At 41.5% G+C, this 14310-nt stretch overlaps 1 protein-coding gene across 8 annotated transcripts in view; it reads right to left on the reverse strand.

Annotated features, from left to right (window-relative positions):
* ZMYM1 (zinc finger MYM-type containing 1) overlaps positions 1-10234 on the reverse strand; it is a 29557-nt gene extending 19323 nt beyond the window's left edge. For 3 of the 8 annotated variants that reach the window (XM_084871992.1, XM_084871991.1, XM_084871988.1), the window contains exons 1-4: positions 10132-10230; positions 4791-4943; positions 1131-1203; positions 686-935 (exon numbers count right to left, since the gene is read on the reverse strand). In XM_084871992.1, coding sequence (XP_084728118.1) covers positions 686-935; positions 1131-1203; positions 4791-4883 — 416 coding nt within the window. In that variant the 5' untranslated portion in view covers positions 4884-4943; positions 10132-10230. Of the gene's footprint in view, positions 1-685; positions 936-1130; positions 1204-4790; positions 4944-9755; positions 10094-10121 lie in introns of those variants that run through there. The other 5 variants (XM_084871994.1, XM_084871993.1, XM_084871989.1 and 2 more) reach the window with 4 other exon arrangements.
* Between the last annotated feature and the right edge of the window lie 4076 nt (positions 10235-14310).

Genomic DNA, 14310 nt, shown 5'->3' on the forward strand with positions numbered 1-14310 from the left:
CGGTTTGGCTCAATGGATAGAGCGTCGGCTTGGGGACTGAAGGGTCCCGGGTTAGATTCCGGTCAAGGGCATGTACCTTGGTTGCGGGCATATCCCCAGTAGGGGGTGTGCAAGAGGCAGCTGATCGATGACTCTCTCTCATCCATGTTTCTAACTCTCTATCTCTCTCCCTTCCTCTCTGTATAAAATCAATAAAATATATTAAAAAATAATAATAAATAAAAAATAAATAAAATAAAGTTAAAGAGAAACAGAAATCACATTTAAAATTCTGCAAATCTATCAATAAACAACAAAAATATATATATTTAAAATATTTTTTTATTGATTTTAGAGAGGAAGAAAAAGGGAGAGATAGAAACATCAAAATTGAAAATCATTGATTGGCTGCATCCTGTATAACCCCTACTTGGGATAGAATCTGCAACCCAGCCATGTGCCCTTGACCGGAATTGAACCCAGGACCCTTCTGTACACAGGCAGACACTCTATCCACTGAGCAAAACTGGCTAGGGCTAAAAAGATTTCTAAAAACTCTATTAAAGAAACTGAAAACAGAAGCAACTTTCCCCTAAACCAAGGTGATATTTTTTTCAGAAAAAATGACAATGTAGAAAACTACAGCAAAAACTCTGACCAAGATCCTGGTAGAGAAGTCAAAAGGGGCTAATTTAGAATTATATACCTTGAGCAGTTTGCACAAGTTCTCTTGGGAAGAGCTGATGAACTGCCAGATGAAACGTATTCAGTGATACACAGTGTGGAGCAGAAAAGCTGAGTAGATCCTTTTCTCTGATAAGCAGTTTGCCCCTTCAGAAGAACTTTCTTACAACCCGAACAGGAAACCTGAATGGCGGTGGTTGAAAGCGAAGGAAGCATTTTATTCATTCCAGATGATGTCAGAGAAGGCTGAATGCCTGTAGTTGTCTGTGAAGCTATAAACACCAAACAGGAAAGAAAATATTCAGTATTTACATTAAATGAAGTTTGCTTTTTCTTTCATTTTATTTTAGAAGCTACTTCTGGATTTATAACTCAAAACAATGCACTATTCAATGACATTCTAAAAAAGAATAATTGGCTATCATATTAGTCAGAATAAATAGGATTGATTTAAATAATTCCATTACCACTGTCTGTAAATATAGTGCTTATTTTCTGTTCATTCTCCTTAGTTTGGGACTGTTGGGCTTGACAATACTCCTAAAAAAAAAAAAAAAAGAAAGAAAGAAAGAAAGAAAAAAGAAATAGTGAACACAATGTATTTTAAACAACCACTTAACTGAAAAAAATAATAAATTATGCTAAAGTCCATTCAGTGAATTTGTACAATTGAATTGAACCATGGCACATAGATAAAAACTCCCCTTTTGGGTGCCCTAACCAGTCTGGCTCAGTGGATAGATCGTCGGCCTGTGGACTGAAGGGTCCAATCAGGGGCATATACATGTATCTTGGTTGCAGGCGCATCCACAGTGGGGGCGTGTAGGAGGCAGCAGATCCATGTTTCTCTCTCATTGATGTTTCTAACTCTCTATCCCTCTCCCTTCCTCTCTGTAAAAAAAAAAAAAAAAAAAAAAAAAAAAAAAATATATATATATATATATATATATATATATATATATATATATTTTTTTTTTTCCCCCTTTTGGTGACCTTCGGCTAATAACACCAATCAATTACTACATTATTTTCTACTAGAGGCCTGGTGCACGAAAATTCGTGCACTCCGTGTGTGTGTCCCCCTCAGCCTGGCCTGTGCCCTCTCGCAGTCCGGGATCCCTCGGGGGATGTCCACCTGCCAGCCTTAGGCCCACTCCCCAGGGGATCAGGCCTAAGCTGGCAGTCAGGTATCCCTCTGGCAGCCCGGGAACTCTCAGGGGACATCCTTAGCGCTGCCACCGCTGCTGCAGTGGCCAGCCATGAGCCAGTTTCTGGCCGAGCGGCATTCACCCTGTGGAAGCACACTGACCACCAGGGGGCAGCTCCTGTGCTGAGATATAATTGCCTTTATAAAGACTTTGAACGCAAAAACTGTTAGATTAGGCTGAATGAGTTTTACAAACGAGGTTTTTTTTTTTTTTTTTTCTCACAGCAACAGCCAATCTGTTTAAACTTGATCTATTTTTTAATGTGTATAAGTTGAAAAAGCAACAGATACTTCCTAGATGGGCATTCTGCACTGTTACCAATTCAATGAGAGTCATATCTTTACTTGATACTGATTTACTTTAGGGTCTCTCAAGGCAAAATACAAGAAATAAATTAAAACTGAATTTATTTTTTGCTTCATTAGAAATTTCAGCTGAAACCAGTTTGGCTCAGTGGATAGAGCGTCGGTCTGTGAACTGAAGGGTCCCAGGTTTGATTCCAGTCAAGGGCATGTACATTGGTGTGCAGGAGGCAGCTGGTAGGTGTTTCTCTCTCATCGATGTTTCTAACTCTCTATCTAAAAAAAAAAAAATCAGGGAGAGAAACCAAGGTGGCGGCATAGGTGAGCAACTGGTCTGCCGCTCCCACAACAATTTAAAAATTAAAGCTAGGAGGTACTGGGTAGTTAATAGTCAACAATTAACATGATAATAAGAGCAATGAGGGACCGATGGGGCTCTTAAAATGTGATCAGTTGGAGAAATGGAAGAATGGCAGGCTTGGAGCAGCCAGGCCCGGAGCAGCAGCAGCCAGGCCTGGAGCAGCCAGGCCCAGAGTGTTGTGGGGTCGAATCCTGGGTTCAAAATTAAAGGAAAGAAGGAGCAATGCAGCCAATTCAGGTGCCAGAGTGTTATGTTCGTCATTACAATGGACTCAGAGAAGCTCCTATGTCCCTTCACCCAAAAGGTCTGAGAGTTGCCCAGAGGACAGCAAAGTGGGAGAACAAAACTGAAAGCTAAGCAAGGGACTGAGGTGCCAACATGGAGTCATCTGAAGAAATTAAAGACTGAAGTGGAAGCTACTTCTTTAATCATGTTCCTGCTCATGATAGCATCTGTTAGCTTCCAGTCTTCTGCAAAGTCTTGTGCAGCAAGTCCAAGGACTCTGAGTAAATCTACACCAGCAACAAAAGAGACTCATTTAGTAACTAAAAATATTAATATGTCCATAATTCTGATTTCTCATTTTGTTGTTTCGCATTGGCATTGTTGTTATTATTTAATAGCCAGAGTTTTGCTCTTGACATTCAAGTTTTGAAAATAACATGTATGTAATTTAGCTTTTGTATTGGCATTGTTTGCAATTGTTTTTAATTTTAGAGCCCTATTATTGTTTAAATTTTATTTTAATTAGTAAAAAAGGGTGAGATGTAGAGAGCCACCTGAGAAGGCACTTGGACATTCTTTTAATTCTTATCAGCTGAGCCCGAGGGCACTGGCAGAATCCTCTTATTAGTACTTATTTCTTAATCAATGTGCTTGGAATGAGGAACAAATAGGACCTTGACTCACCCAGGTCTCGATAAGCTAAATCTTGTACCAAAAAATAGGGAGCTTACCCAGATTTTGATGAATAGGATTTGGGTACACAGGAAACTCCTTTTGACCTTAAACTCCCCTTTGGAAGCCAATAAAAAAATAAAATAAGCCGAAACCGGTTTGGCTCAGTGGTAGAGCGTCAGTCTGCGGACTGAAAGGTCCCGGGTTCGATTCCGGTCAGGGGCATGTACCTTGGTTGCGGGCACATCCCCGGAGGCAGCTGGTCGATGTTTCTCTCTCATCGACATTTCTGGCTCTCTGTCTCTCTCCTTTCCTCTCTGTAAAAAATCAATAAAAAAATATTAAAAATAAATTTAAAAAAATAAAAAAATAAAAAATAAAATAAAATAAAAACCAAGGGAATTAAAAAACCTGATGAACAATATTAACTGCTGAATATAATAGAATCAGAGGTATGGAAGAGGAGTGGACTGATGATTCTCAGGGAAAAGAGGAGTGGGGGGTGCTGGAAGAGACTGAACATAAACTGTGCACCTATGGATGAGGACAATGGGGGGTGGGGAAAGGGCAGAGGGTGCGGTAGGAACCTGGTGGAGGGGAAAAAAATGAGGAACTTTTGTGATAATATAAACAATAAAGGTTTATTAAAAAAATAATAAAAAATAAAGTAAAAAAAATCAATAAAATATATTTAAATTTCACCTAGACCATATGCAAATATTCCAAGGAAATTTGGTCTTAAAGAATAATCAGCCGAAACCGGTTTGACTCAGTGAATAGAGCGTCTATCTGCACACTGAAAGGTCCCAGGTTCGATTCCCATCAAGGGCATGTACATTGGTTGAAGGCACATCCCCATTAGGGGGTGTGCAGGAGGTAGCTGGTCAATGTTTCTCTCTCATCGATGTTTCTAACTATCTCTCTCCCTTCCTCTCTGTAAAAAAATCAATAAAATATATTAAAAAAGAAACAAACAAAAAAAGCAAACCAAAATTGTAATGATTAAAAAATTAAAAAGAAAATAAGTCTAAGAATTTAAAATGTATTCTACAACTTGATATAGGCAGTAGCTTCAAAATATATTAGTTATTTGAATTGTTTCAAGAAAAACAAAAGCATGTTAACCTTAGGCCCATAATATCTTCCTTTTATCAATCCAAACACCTAATTCCAAATAGGTCATTCTTCTCTCAGATCACATTCTTGTACATACTTGTTTTGGCACTGAACACCACCTACCTTATTTTATTTGATCAACTGCTTTGGATTTAAAATTTTCAACCAATAAACCAGCATCTAAATAACTAAAATTTATAATTTGATGCTGCTCTAGAAAAAAGAAAACAAGTACCGTTTTACCTGAGCATTGTCGGGTTCTGTCTTAATTTCATCCGGCTGCAGTAGTGGTGGTGCCACTGCCTTGTCACCACCCTCTGTTGGTGATTCTTTCATCTGAGTATCTGATGTAAAGGAATTCTTCACTTCCGTTCTTGGGGAATCGTTTCCAGATACCTAAATTGAAATATGAGTTGATGAAGAGTTCTGAGATCAGAACTCCCCTCAACTCCCTATAGTCACCTTTGTGACTTTCTCAATAAACTTTCTTTCATAATTTGAGTCTCGACTCTGAATTCTTCCCTTAGCCAGAACTCAAGAACTGAGTTTGCAGAACCAAGGTTCACACCTGGTGCCATTTTCCTGCTGCTAATACAAGCACAAAAGGGTCTTCAGATAGCTTGGTCTCCAGGTTCTCACAGTACCAATACTTACTTTCTTCCCTTCATCCGCTCTTCCCCAATACAGCTTTGCTTTCCACTTCTCAAATTTCTTCTCGGGCTAGTCTTCTCCACTTCTATTCTCCCTGGTCTGAGTACATCATAACGCCACCAAACCCAAAAATAGCCTGATTATTATTATTTTTTTAATATATTTTATTGATTTTATACAGAGAGGAAGGGAGAGAGATAGAGAGTTAGAAACATCGATGAGAGAGATCAGCTGCCTCTTGCACACCCCCTACTGGGGATATGCCCGCAACCAAGGTACATGCCCTTGACCGGAATCGAACCCGGGACCCTTCAGTCCCCAAGCCGACGCTCTATCCATTGAGCCAAACCGGTCCCAGCTAGCCTGATTATTTTTAATTTATCATATAATCTTAGAAAATGTACCGTATTTTCCGGCGTATAAGACGACTTTTGAAACGAAAAAAAGTCAACCGAAAATCGGGGGCAAAAGACCAAAATTGCACAAAAATTACCTGCAGATCTTGATGGCAAAGTAAGTCTTTTCTTTGAAGTGGGGGGTAGTCTAATACAGCGAATATAGGCCTAAACCTATGTTTTAATTGTAAAATTAGGGGGTTGTCTTATACGCCGGAAAATACAGTAAATGTTTCTGACATTAATCCAATCATCTGTCCTCACTATCTCTCTCCACCACCTTCCTATTGAGCCAGTTATCATATGAATCAACTCCCCTCCCCTTTTTATTTGTTCCTTCCATAAATAATCATTGAAACACACCCAAGGATCCAACCTCTAAACCAATTGCCCCTCAGAACCATTCTTTCTCTTCTTGAATTTCTCTCCTTCCCAGAGTCCTATGATTCCAAGACCTATTTCTCCTATGTCTTTTCAAATATTTTTCCCGCCTGCTTCTAAAGTACTCGTGTTCCTCCAATGCATAGTACTTCCCGATGTGGACAAAAGAAGGGGTTCTATGGAAAGTAACCCCATAGGGTGATCAGATCATAAATTCCTAACCAGGCAGACCATGGTGGAGAAGTCAGGCCCCTGGCCTATAACTTTTTATTTTTTTACCAGAGAATATTTTTTCCATTGATTTTCAGAAGGAGTGGAAGGGGGCAGGGAAATATGACTGAGCCATACCAGCCGGTTTTATTTTTATTTATTTTTTATTTTTTAATATATATTTTTATTGATTTTTTACAGAGAGGAAGGGAGAGAGATAGAGTCAGAAACATCAATGAGAGTCATCGATCAGCTGCCTCCTGCACGCCCCCTACTGGGGATGTGCCCGCAACCAAGGTACATGCTCTTTACCGGAATCGAACCTGAGAACCTTCAGTCCACAGGCTGATGCTCGCACATGTGTCAAACACAAGGCCCGCGGGCCAAATCCAGCCCGCCAGGCCTTGCAATGTGGCCCGCACCGCGCTGTCATCACTGCACTCCGCTGTCAGTTTATGACTGTTCAGTAAACCATTCGGCCTGCGATTTAGGCTGGATTTTAGATTTTGGCCCCTTCTCTGATTGAGTTCGACACCCCTACTCTAACCCCTGCTCAGGACAGGCGTATAACATTTTAGTAAAAGGTTTATATCTTTGTCTTAAGCAAGCCCTGTCCATTGTTTTGGTGCATTTAGTTGAACACAGCTTTGAAAAGCCCCCTCTTAAGGTGGAACTACCCTCAAGAGAGCAAATAATCTTAACTATTCTTTAATCCAATCCCTGCCTTGCTTTCTCTGACCTTTATGTAATCTTTCTTATGTCTCTTCCTTAATTTCAAATGTATAAAAGAAATTTCAAAACTGTTATTCTCCAGAGCATTTGACATTTTGATCCCCAGCATATCCCATCAGTTTGGCTCAGATAAAAATTCTGTACAGGCCCTAACAGGTTTGGCTCAGTGGATAGAGCATCGGCCTGCGGACTGAAGGGTCCCAGGTTTGATTCTGGTCAAGGGCATGTACCTTGGTTGCGAGCATATCCCCAGGAGAGGGTATGCAGGAGGCAGCTGATTGATGTTTCTTTCTCATCGATGTTTCTAACTCTCTATCCCTCTCCGTTCATCTCTGTGGAAGAGCAATAAAATATATTTTAAAAAATTCTGTACAGGTTTGGATTTTTTTGTGTGTTTTTGTTTTTTAAATATATCTTTACTGATTTCAGAGAGAAAGGGAGAGGGAAAGAGAGATAGAAACATCAAAGATGACAGAGAATCACTGATCGGCTGCCTCCTGCACGTCCCCCAATGGGGATCAGGCATGTGCCCTTGACTGGAATCGAACCTGGGACCCTTCAGTCTGTAGGCTGATGCTCTGTCCACTGAGCCAAACCAGCTAGGGCAGGTTGTTTCTTTTTTTAAATATGTTTTTACTGATTTTGAGAGAGAACGGGGAAGGGAGAGGGTGAGAAACATCAATGAGAAAGAAACATCAGTCTGGCTGCCTCCAGCAACCACCTCTCCATACTGGGGACTGACGTTCTCTTTCTCTCCTTCCCTTCCTCTCTCTCAAATTAAGGAGAGAGAGAAAAAAAAGCTCATATGGCTTCTTGGTCTCTACCCAGACCATTTGAGCATTACACACAACCAGCAAAGCAAAACTGCTTGGAAATTACTGGAATGTCATTAAGTACTTAGATTCCCTTTACCTGAAAGTAAATAGGCTATGCAAGTCTAAACATCATTTAAAAGTAAAGCATCTATGCGTTTCAGCATCTTAAATCTCCCTTCAAGTGTGTCGGTCACTACACAAATAGACAAGTAAAACACCCTGAAAATGTAATTAATAAATCTAAAACATATTTCTGAGGCAGGGGAAATTGATATAAAACATTTCTTTAGCTAAGAACAAAACAAAAAGCAAAAAAAAAAAAAAAAAAAAAAGAATAACATCCATGACTTCCTTTTCCAGATGCACATCAGAGTAAAATAAGTCCTAGAGACCTCTTTAAACCAAAGAGGGATATATTTTGGAGCAGAAAACAAAATTCACAATAATTTTATTTTTTTAATATGTTTTTATTGATTTCAGAGAGGAAGGGAGAGGGAGAGAAGCATCAAAGATGAGAATCATTGATTGGCTGCCTTCTGCATACCCTCACACTTGGTCAGAACCTGCAACCCTGGCATGTGCCCTGACTGGAATCAAACCTTGACCTCCTGGTTTACATAGGTCGAGGCTCAATGACTGAGTCATGCCCACAGGGCTTGAGCCAGAGTTTTTTTTTTTTTTTTTAAATTTTAATATATTTTATTGATTTTTTACAGAGAGGAAGGGAGAGGGAGAGAGAGTTAGAAACATCGATGAGAGAAACATCAATCAGCTGCCTCCTGCACACCCCCTACTGGGAATGTGCCCGCAACCAAGGTACATGCCCTTGACTGGAATCGAACCTGGGACCTTTCAGTCCGCAGGCCGATGCTCTATCCATTGAGCCAAACCGGTTTTGGCTCCTCTAATATTCTTGCCACAACCTAGAAGTTAATGGCAAGGTTTTGTAATTCAGTTCTTGTTATATTAAGGGCTTCTTGTCTTAAAATTTGGGATGAGAAGTACAATACAAGAAACTGTCAGATATTATTTAGGATTCAACTCCTGAGAGGAAATTCTCCACTCATTTACTTTTAAGCTTTTGGTTGAGTTTAACTGAAAAGTGTGCTGATATTGCATCCTGGGGAAGCTGAAAAAATTTCCGTTTGCAAAAACTAGTCCATGCAAACCACGACACTCTCAATCCTGCATATATATATATATATATATATATATATATATATATAAAATAATTTCTTATAGAGAGGAAGGAAGAGAGATAGTTAAAACATCAATCAGCTGCCTCCTGAAACCCCCCACTGGGGATATGTGCCCACAACCAAGGTACATGCACTTGACCGAAATCAAACTGGGACCTTTCAGTCTGCAGGCTGACGCTCTATCCACTGAGCCAAACCGGTTTCGGCGATACCGCATGTATTTTTAAAAATATATGTTTTATTGATTATTTTAAAGAGAGGAAGGGAGAGGGATAGAGAGTTAAAAACATCTATCAGCTGCCTCCTGCACGCCTTCTACTGGGGATGTGCCCGCAACCAGGGTACATGCCCTTGACCGGAATCAAGCCTGAGACCCTTCCGACTGCAGGCCAATGCTCTATCCATTGAACCAAACCGATTAGAGCTTAATCCTGCATATTAAAGCAAAACACAAATAAAAATTGCACTTTCATGTAATCCCAGATCAAATCCTACTTCACCAAAGGTCAAATTTTTAAACCGGGCCGGTGGGTAGACCCCGGTCGGTAGGATTCCCATCTGGGCACAGGCCCGGAAAGCCGGCTTGGTCCCCAGTTGGGGGCGTGCAGCCCAAGGGTGATGTTCCTCTCTCATTGACGTTTCTTCCTATTCCTCTCCCTTCTCTCTCTAAAAATACTAAAAACAAAAAAAAGAAATCCTATGACCTTTACCTAAAAACAAGTTTTTTTTTTTTTTTAAACCAAACTCTTAATCTTTTAACGCCTATCCCGTGTACAATTCACTTTGCAAAAGGAGTTCCAGGTCTCCAAGGCTGAAACCACTGACCACTGAATGAAGGAGACGCCACGAACGTCTTAGAAACGGAAGCCGCAGAGACACCGAAGGCTGAGGGCCCGACTGCGACACGAACGCCGGGGCCGAGGGGCGACAACCCTCCGGCTCGGTGAGCACCAGCCTGCCCGTCAGTGAGGCCTCAGTTTGTCAGTGAGGCCTGTTTGTCAATGAGAACGCGACCACAAGCCCGGGAACTCGGCTCCCGATCCCCGGTGCCCCTCGGCCGGAGCCCGCACGCACCGCGGCGTCTCCAGAAACTCGGCCCAACAAGACCTCCCTCCTCCCTCCCGTCCACAGGCGAAACTCTCTGTCCATCCGCCAGGCACAGACGTAAAGACCGGCACCGGGGCCACGTACGGAGGCTTACGGGTTTCTCTCCAGGCCGCTTGCCAGGGGAGGTTTCTCACGGCCACTTCCCAGGGACCGAAAGGTCGCACAGGCCCAGCCCCTTTCCCGCCGTGCTTTGCGGCGGAGCATGCGCAGCAGAGCCAACCGCCGGCCCCCCGGGCTGCGACTCCCGGGTGGGCGAGGGCTACGCCTCCGGGATGCGGCCCGCGGCCGGTGAGGGGCGGGGAGAGCCTGCAGGCCTCCAGGGGCCTTAACCCTTGCAACCTTATCTACCCTGTTTCCCCGAAAAGAAGACAGTGTCTTATATTAATGTTTGCTCCCAAAGATGCGCTAGGTCTTATTTTCAGGGGATGTCTTATTTTTCCATGAAGAAGAATACAGTACACATTTATTGTTAAATGAAAATAAAGGAAATTTATTACCTGTATACGGTACGGTAGTACGGTGGTTGTCAACACAAACCAGACAAACTGTGAATCCTACAGTATCAAGAATTTACTCATTTATTCAATGACAATCATGTCATCATCTTCTGGAACATCATGATAACAATCCAATTCCTGAATTTCCTGGTGAATTTCTTGTGACTCCATTTCTTTCAGAATCAGTGGACCAAATCTCTCATGTTTAGCCTAGGGGAGGGGGGGGTGCTTATTTTAGGGGGATGCCTTATATTTCACTCAGGAGGAAACCTGTAAGTAGATCTTATTTTCGGAGGATGTCTTATTTTTTGGGAAACACGGTAGATGGCAGCCAAGTCTGCACCCTTAAAGGCTGAGGCAGCGGGTATTGGCTCGTACTAGAGCTCAGGAGTGGCAATTAGATTTCCTGAGTTCGAGAGATGACTCTATTGGCGACTTTCTTAAGCCTAAGGACTCAAGGGTCCCAGGTTCGATTCTCGTCAAGGGCACATACCCAGTAGGGGGTGTGCAGGAGGCAGGTGATTGATGTTTCTCTCTCATCGATGTTTCTAACTCTCTATCCCTCTCCCTTCCTCTCTGTAAAAAAATCAGTAAAATATATATATACAAAAAAAGAAAGGCGATGTGAGTCAAGGGCTGGGTACAGAGTAAATTCCCAGTAAAATGAATTATTAGCAGAGATAGAGAGGGGGTTCATGCTTCTCCCATTTGGGGGAGCTCTGAGTATTTTAAAAATTAAAGTAATTCCGAAACAGTGTGGCAAAAGTGATGGTAGATTTTACTTTTTAAAAATATACCTTTATTGTTGAAAGTATTATAGATGTGCCCCTTTTTCCCCCTAATGACTTCCTCCACCGGTTCCCGAGCCCCCTCCCCCCCTTCACTATACCATTATCTGTGTCCAGGGATTATGCATATACTACCATGTTTCTCCAAAAATAAGACATCCTCCGAAAATAAGATCTACTTACAGGTTTCCTTCTGAGTGAAATATAAGGCATCCCCCTGAAAATAAGCCCCCCCCCCCCAGGCTAAACGTGAGAGATTTGGTCCACTGATTCTGAAAGAAATGGAGTCACAAGAAATTCACCAGGAAATTCAGGAATTGGATTGTTATCATGATGTTCCAGAAGATGATGACATGATTGTCATTGAATAAATGAGTAAATTCTTGATACTGTAGGATTCACAGTTTGTCTGGTTTGTGTTGACAACCACCGTACTACCGTACCGTATACAGGTAATAAATTTCCTTTATTTTCATTTAACGATAAATGTGTACCGTATTCTTCTTCATGGAAAAACAAGACATCACCTGAAAATAAGACCTAGCGTATCTTTGGGAGCAAAAATTAATATAAGACACTGTCTTATTTTTGGGGAAACAGAGTAGAGGCCCAGTGCACAAAATTCTGGACGGGTAGGGTCCCTACTGGCTGCCAGCTGTCAGTTGGGGCCTTCCTTCGTTCAGCCTCACCCCCTGGTGGTCAGTGCACATCATAGTGAGCAATCAGACCCCTGTTGATTGAACTCCCAAGGGGACACTTTGCATATTAGGCTTTTATATATAGAGATGCCAAAAGTTCTCTCCTCTTTTCTCTGAGATTCCTCAGTCTTTGCTGTGCTTCCAGGTCTCTCTATTTTGTTTGTCAGTTTATTTTGTTGATTACATTCCACACATAAGTGAGATTATGGTAGATTTTAAATGCTATTTAAGGAGTTAAACACCATCAATACATAAAAAGTATAGGTTCAAAAAATGTGCTATTCCTTAAGTCATAATAGGACTATACAATATATAAAGTTGAGTGGATTTATTGCAATCCTGTCTTTGATCATACTACTTGAGATATTAATATTTAGTCTAAATATGAGGCCCCTTGTGAATGGGATGTCCATGGCAAAAGGGCCTCCTGATCCCTGCTGCTATAGTCGCTAAACATCTTCTACAGTTAATTAACCTCAAATTCAAACCTTTTGGTGATGTTGAATACAGTTAGTCCTCAATATCATCGATAGGTTCAGCAACTTTAAGTGAAATGAAGTATAATGAATTCAATTTTACCTTAACCTAATTGGTATAAACAAATGTTAAGTTCCTAAGGCCTCATCAACTTTTATTTTTATTTTTTTAATATATATTTTATTGATTTTTTTACAGAGAGGAAGGGAGAGAGATAGTTAGAAACATCGATGAGAGAGAAACATCGATTAGCTACCTCCTGCACAACCCCCACTGGGGATGTGCTCGCAACCAAGGTACATGCCCTTGACCGGAATCGAACCTGGGACCTTTCAGTTCGCAGGCTGACGCTCTATCCACTGAGCCAAACCAGTTTCGGCAGCCTCATCAACTTTTTTTTTTTATTAATATATTTTATTGATTTTTTATAGAGAGGAAGGGAGAGAGATAGAGAGCTAGAAACGTCGATAAGAGAGAAACATCGACCAGCTGCCTCTTGCACACCCCCTACTGGGGATGTGCCTGCAACCAATGTACATGTCCTTGACCGGAATCGAACCTGGGACCTTTCAGTCCGCAGACCAATGCTCTACCGCTGAGCTAAACCGGTTTCGGTGGCCTCATCAACTTTTAATGAAATGTTACTCAAGGACCTGCTGTACTTTACTGATAACTGAAGTTAATTTCTCCAACAGCTATTCTTTTTTTTTTTTTTTTTTTTTAAATAAACATTCTTTTTTTTTTAAATATATTTTTATTGATTTTGTACAGAGAGGAAGGGAGAGAAATAGAGAGTTAGAAACATCGATGAGAGAGAGTCATCTATCAGCTGCCTCTTGCACACCCCCTGCTGGGGATATGCCCGCAACCAAGGTACATGCCCTTGACCGGAATCGAACCTGGGACCCTTCAGTCCCCAAGCCGAAGCTCTATCCATTGAGCCAAACCGGTCTCGGCTCCAACAGCTATTCTTATCTTCATAATCCTATGTAATAAAAGCCTAATATGCAAATCGACTAAACAGCGGAACAACTGGTCGCTATGAGGGGCACTAACCACCAGAGCACAGACGTTCACTGCAGGAGCTGCCCCCCTGGTGGTCAGTGTGCTCCCTCAGAGGGTGGGTCCACAACCGCTTGGCTGACCTGGCTGAGTGGTGCTCCCACAGCAGACTGATTCCTGCAGGCCATGCCCTCCACATGCACCAGGCCTCTTGTATAGTATATAGAAATTAGGTATAACGTTTTAAAATGTATATATATTTTATTGATTTCTTACAGAGAGGAAGAGAGAGGGATGAGAGAGAAACATCAATCAGCTGCCTCCTGCACACTCTCCAGTGGGGATGTGCCCACAACCAACGTACATGCCCTTGACTGGAATCGAACCTGTGACCCTTCAGTCTGAAGGCCAAACTAATTAGGGTTAGGTATAATACGTATTTTGTTATTTGTTCTTAGTTCCCTTTTCTTGCCTTCTTTTGGCTAGTTTGAACACATTTTTAATATTTTGTTTTAATTTATTGTGTTTATGACCATATCTCTGTTATTGTTATTTTAAATATATTTTATTGATTTTTTACAGAGAGGAAGGGAGAAGGAGAGGGATAGAGAGTTAGAAACATCGATGAGAGAGAAACATCAATTCAGTTGCCTCCTGCATACTTCCTACTGGGGATGTGCTTGCAACCAAGCTACATGTCCTTGACCAGAATCGAACCTGGGACCCTTCAGTACACAGGCCGTTGCTCTATCCACTGAGCCAAACTGGTCAGGGCCATATCTTTTTGCATATTATTTTTAGTGGTTGTTCT

The sequence above is a fragment of the Pipistrellus hanaki genome, assembly GCF_964339955.1.
Source record: "Pipistrellus hanaki genome assembly, chromosome: 2".
NCBI lineage: Eukaryota > Metazoa > Chordata > Mammalia > Chiroptera > Vespertilionidae > Pipistrellus > Pipistrellus hanaki.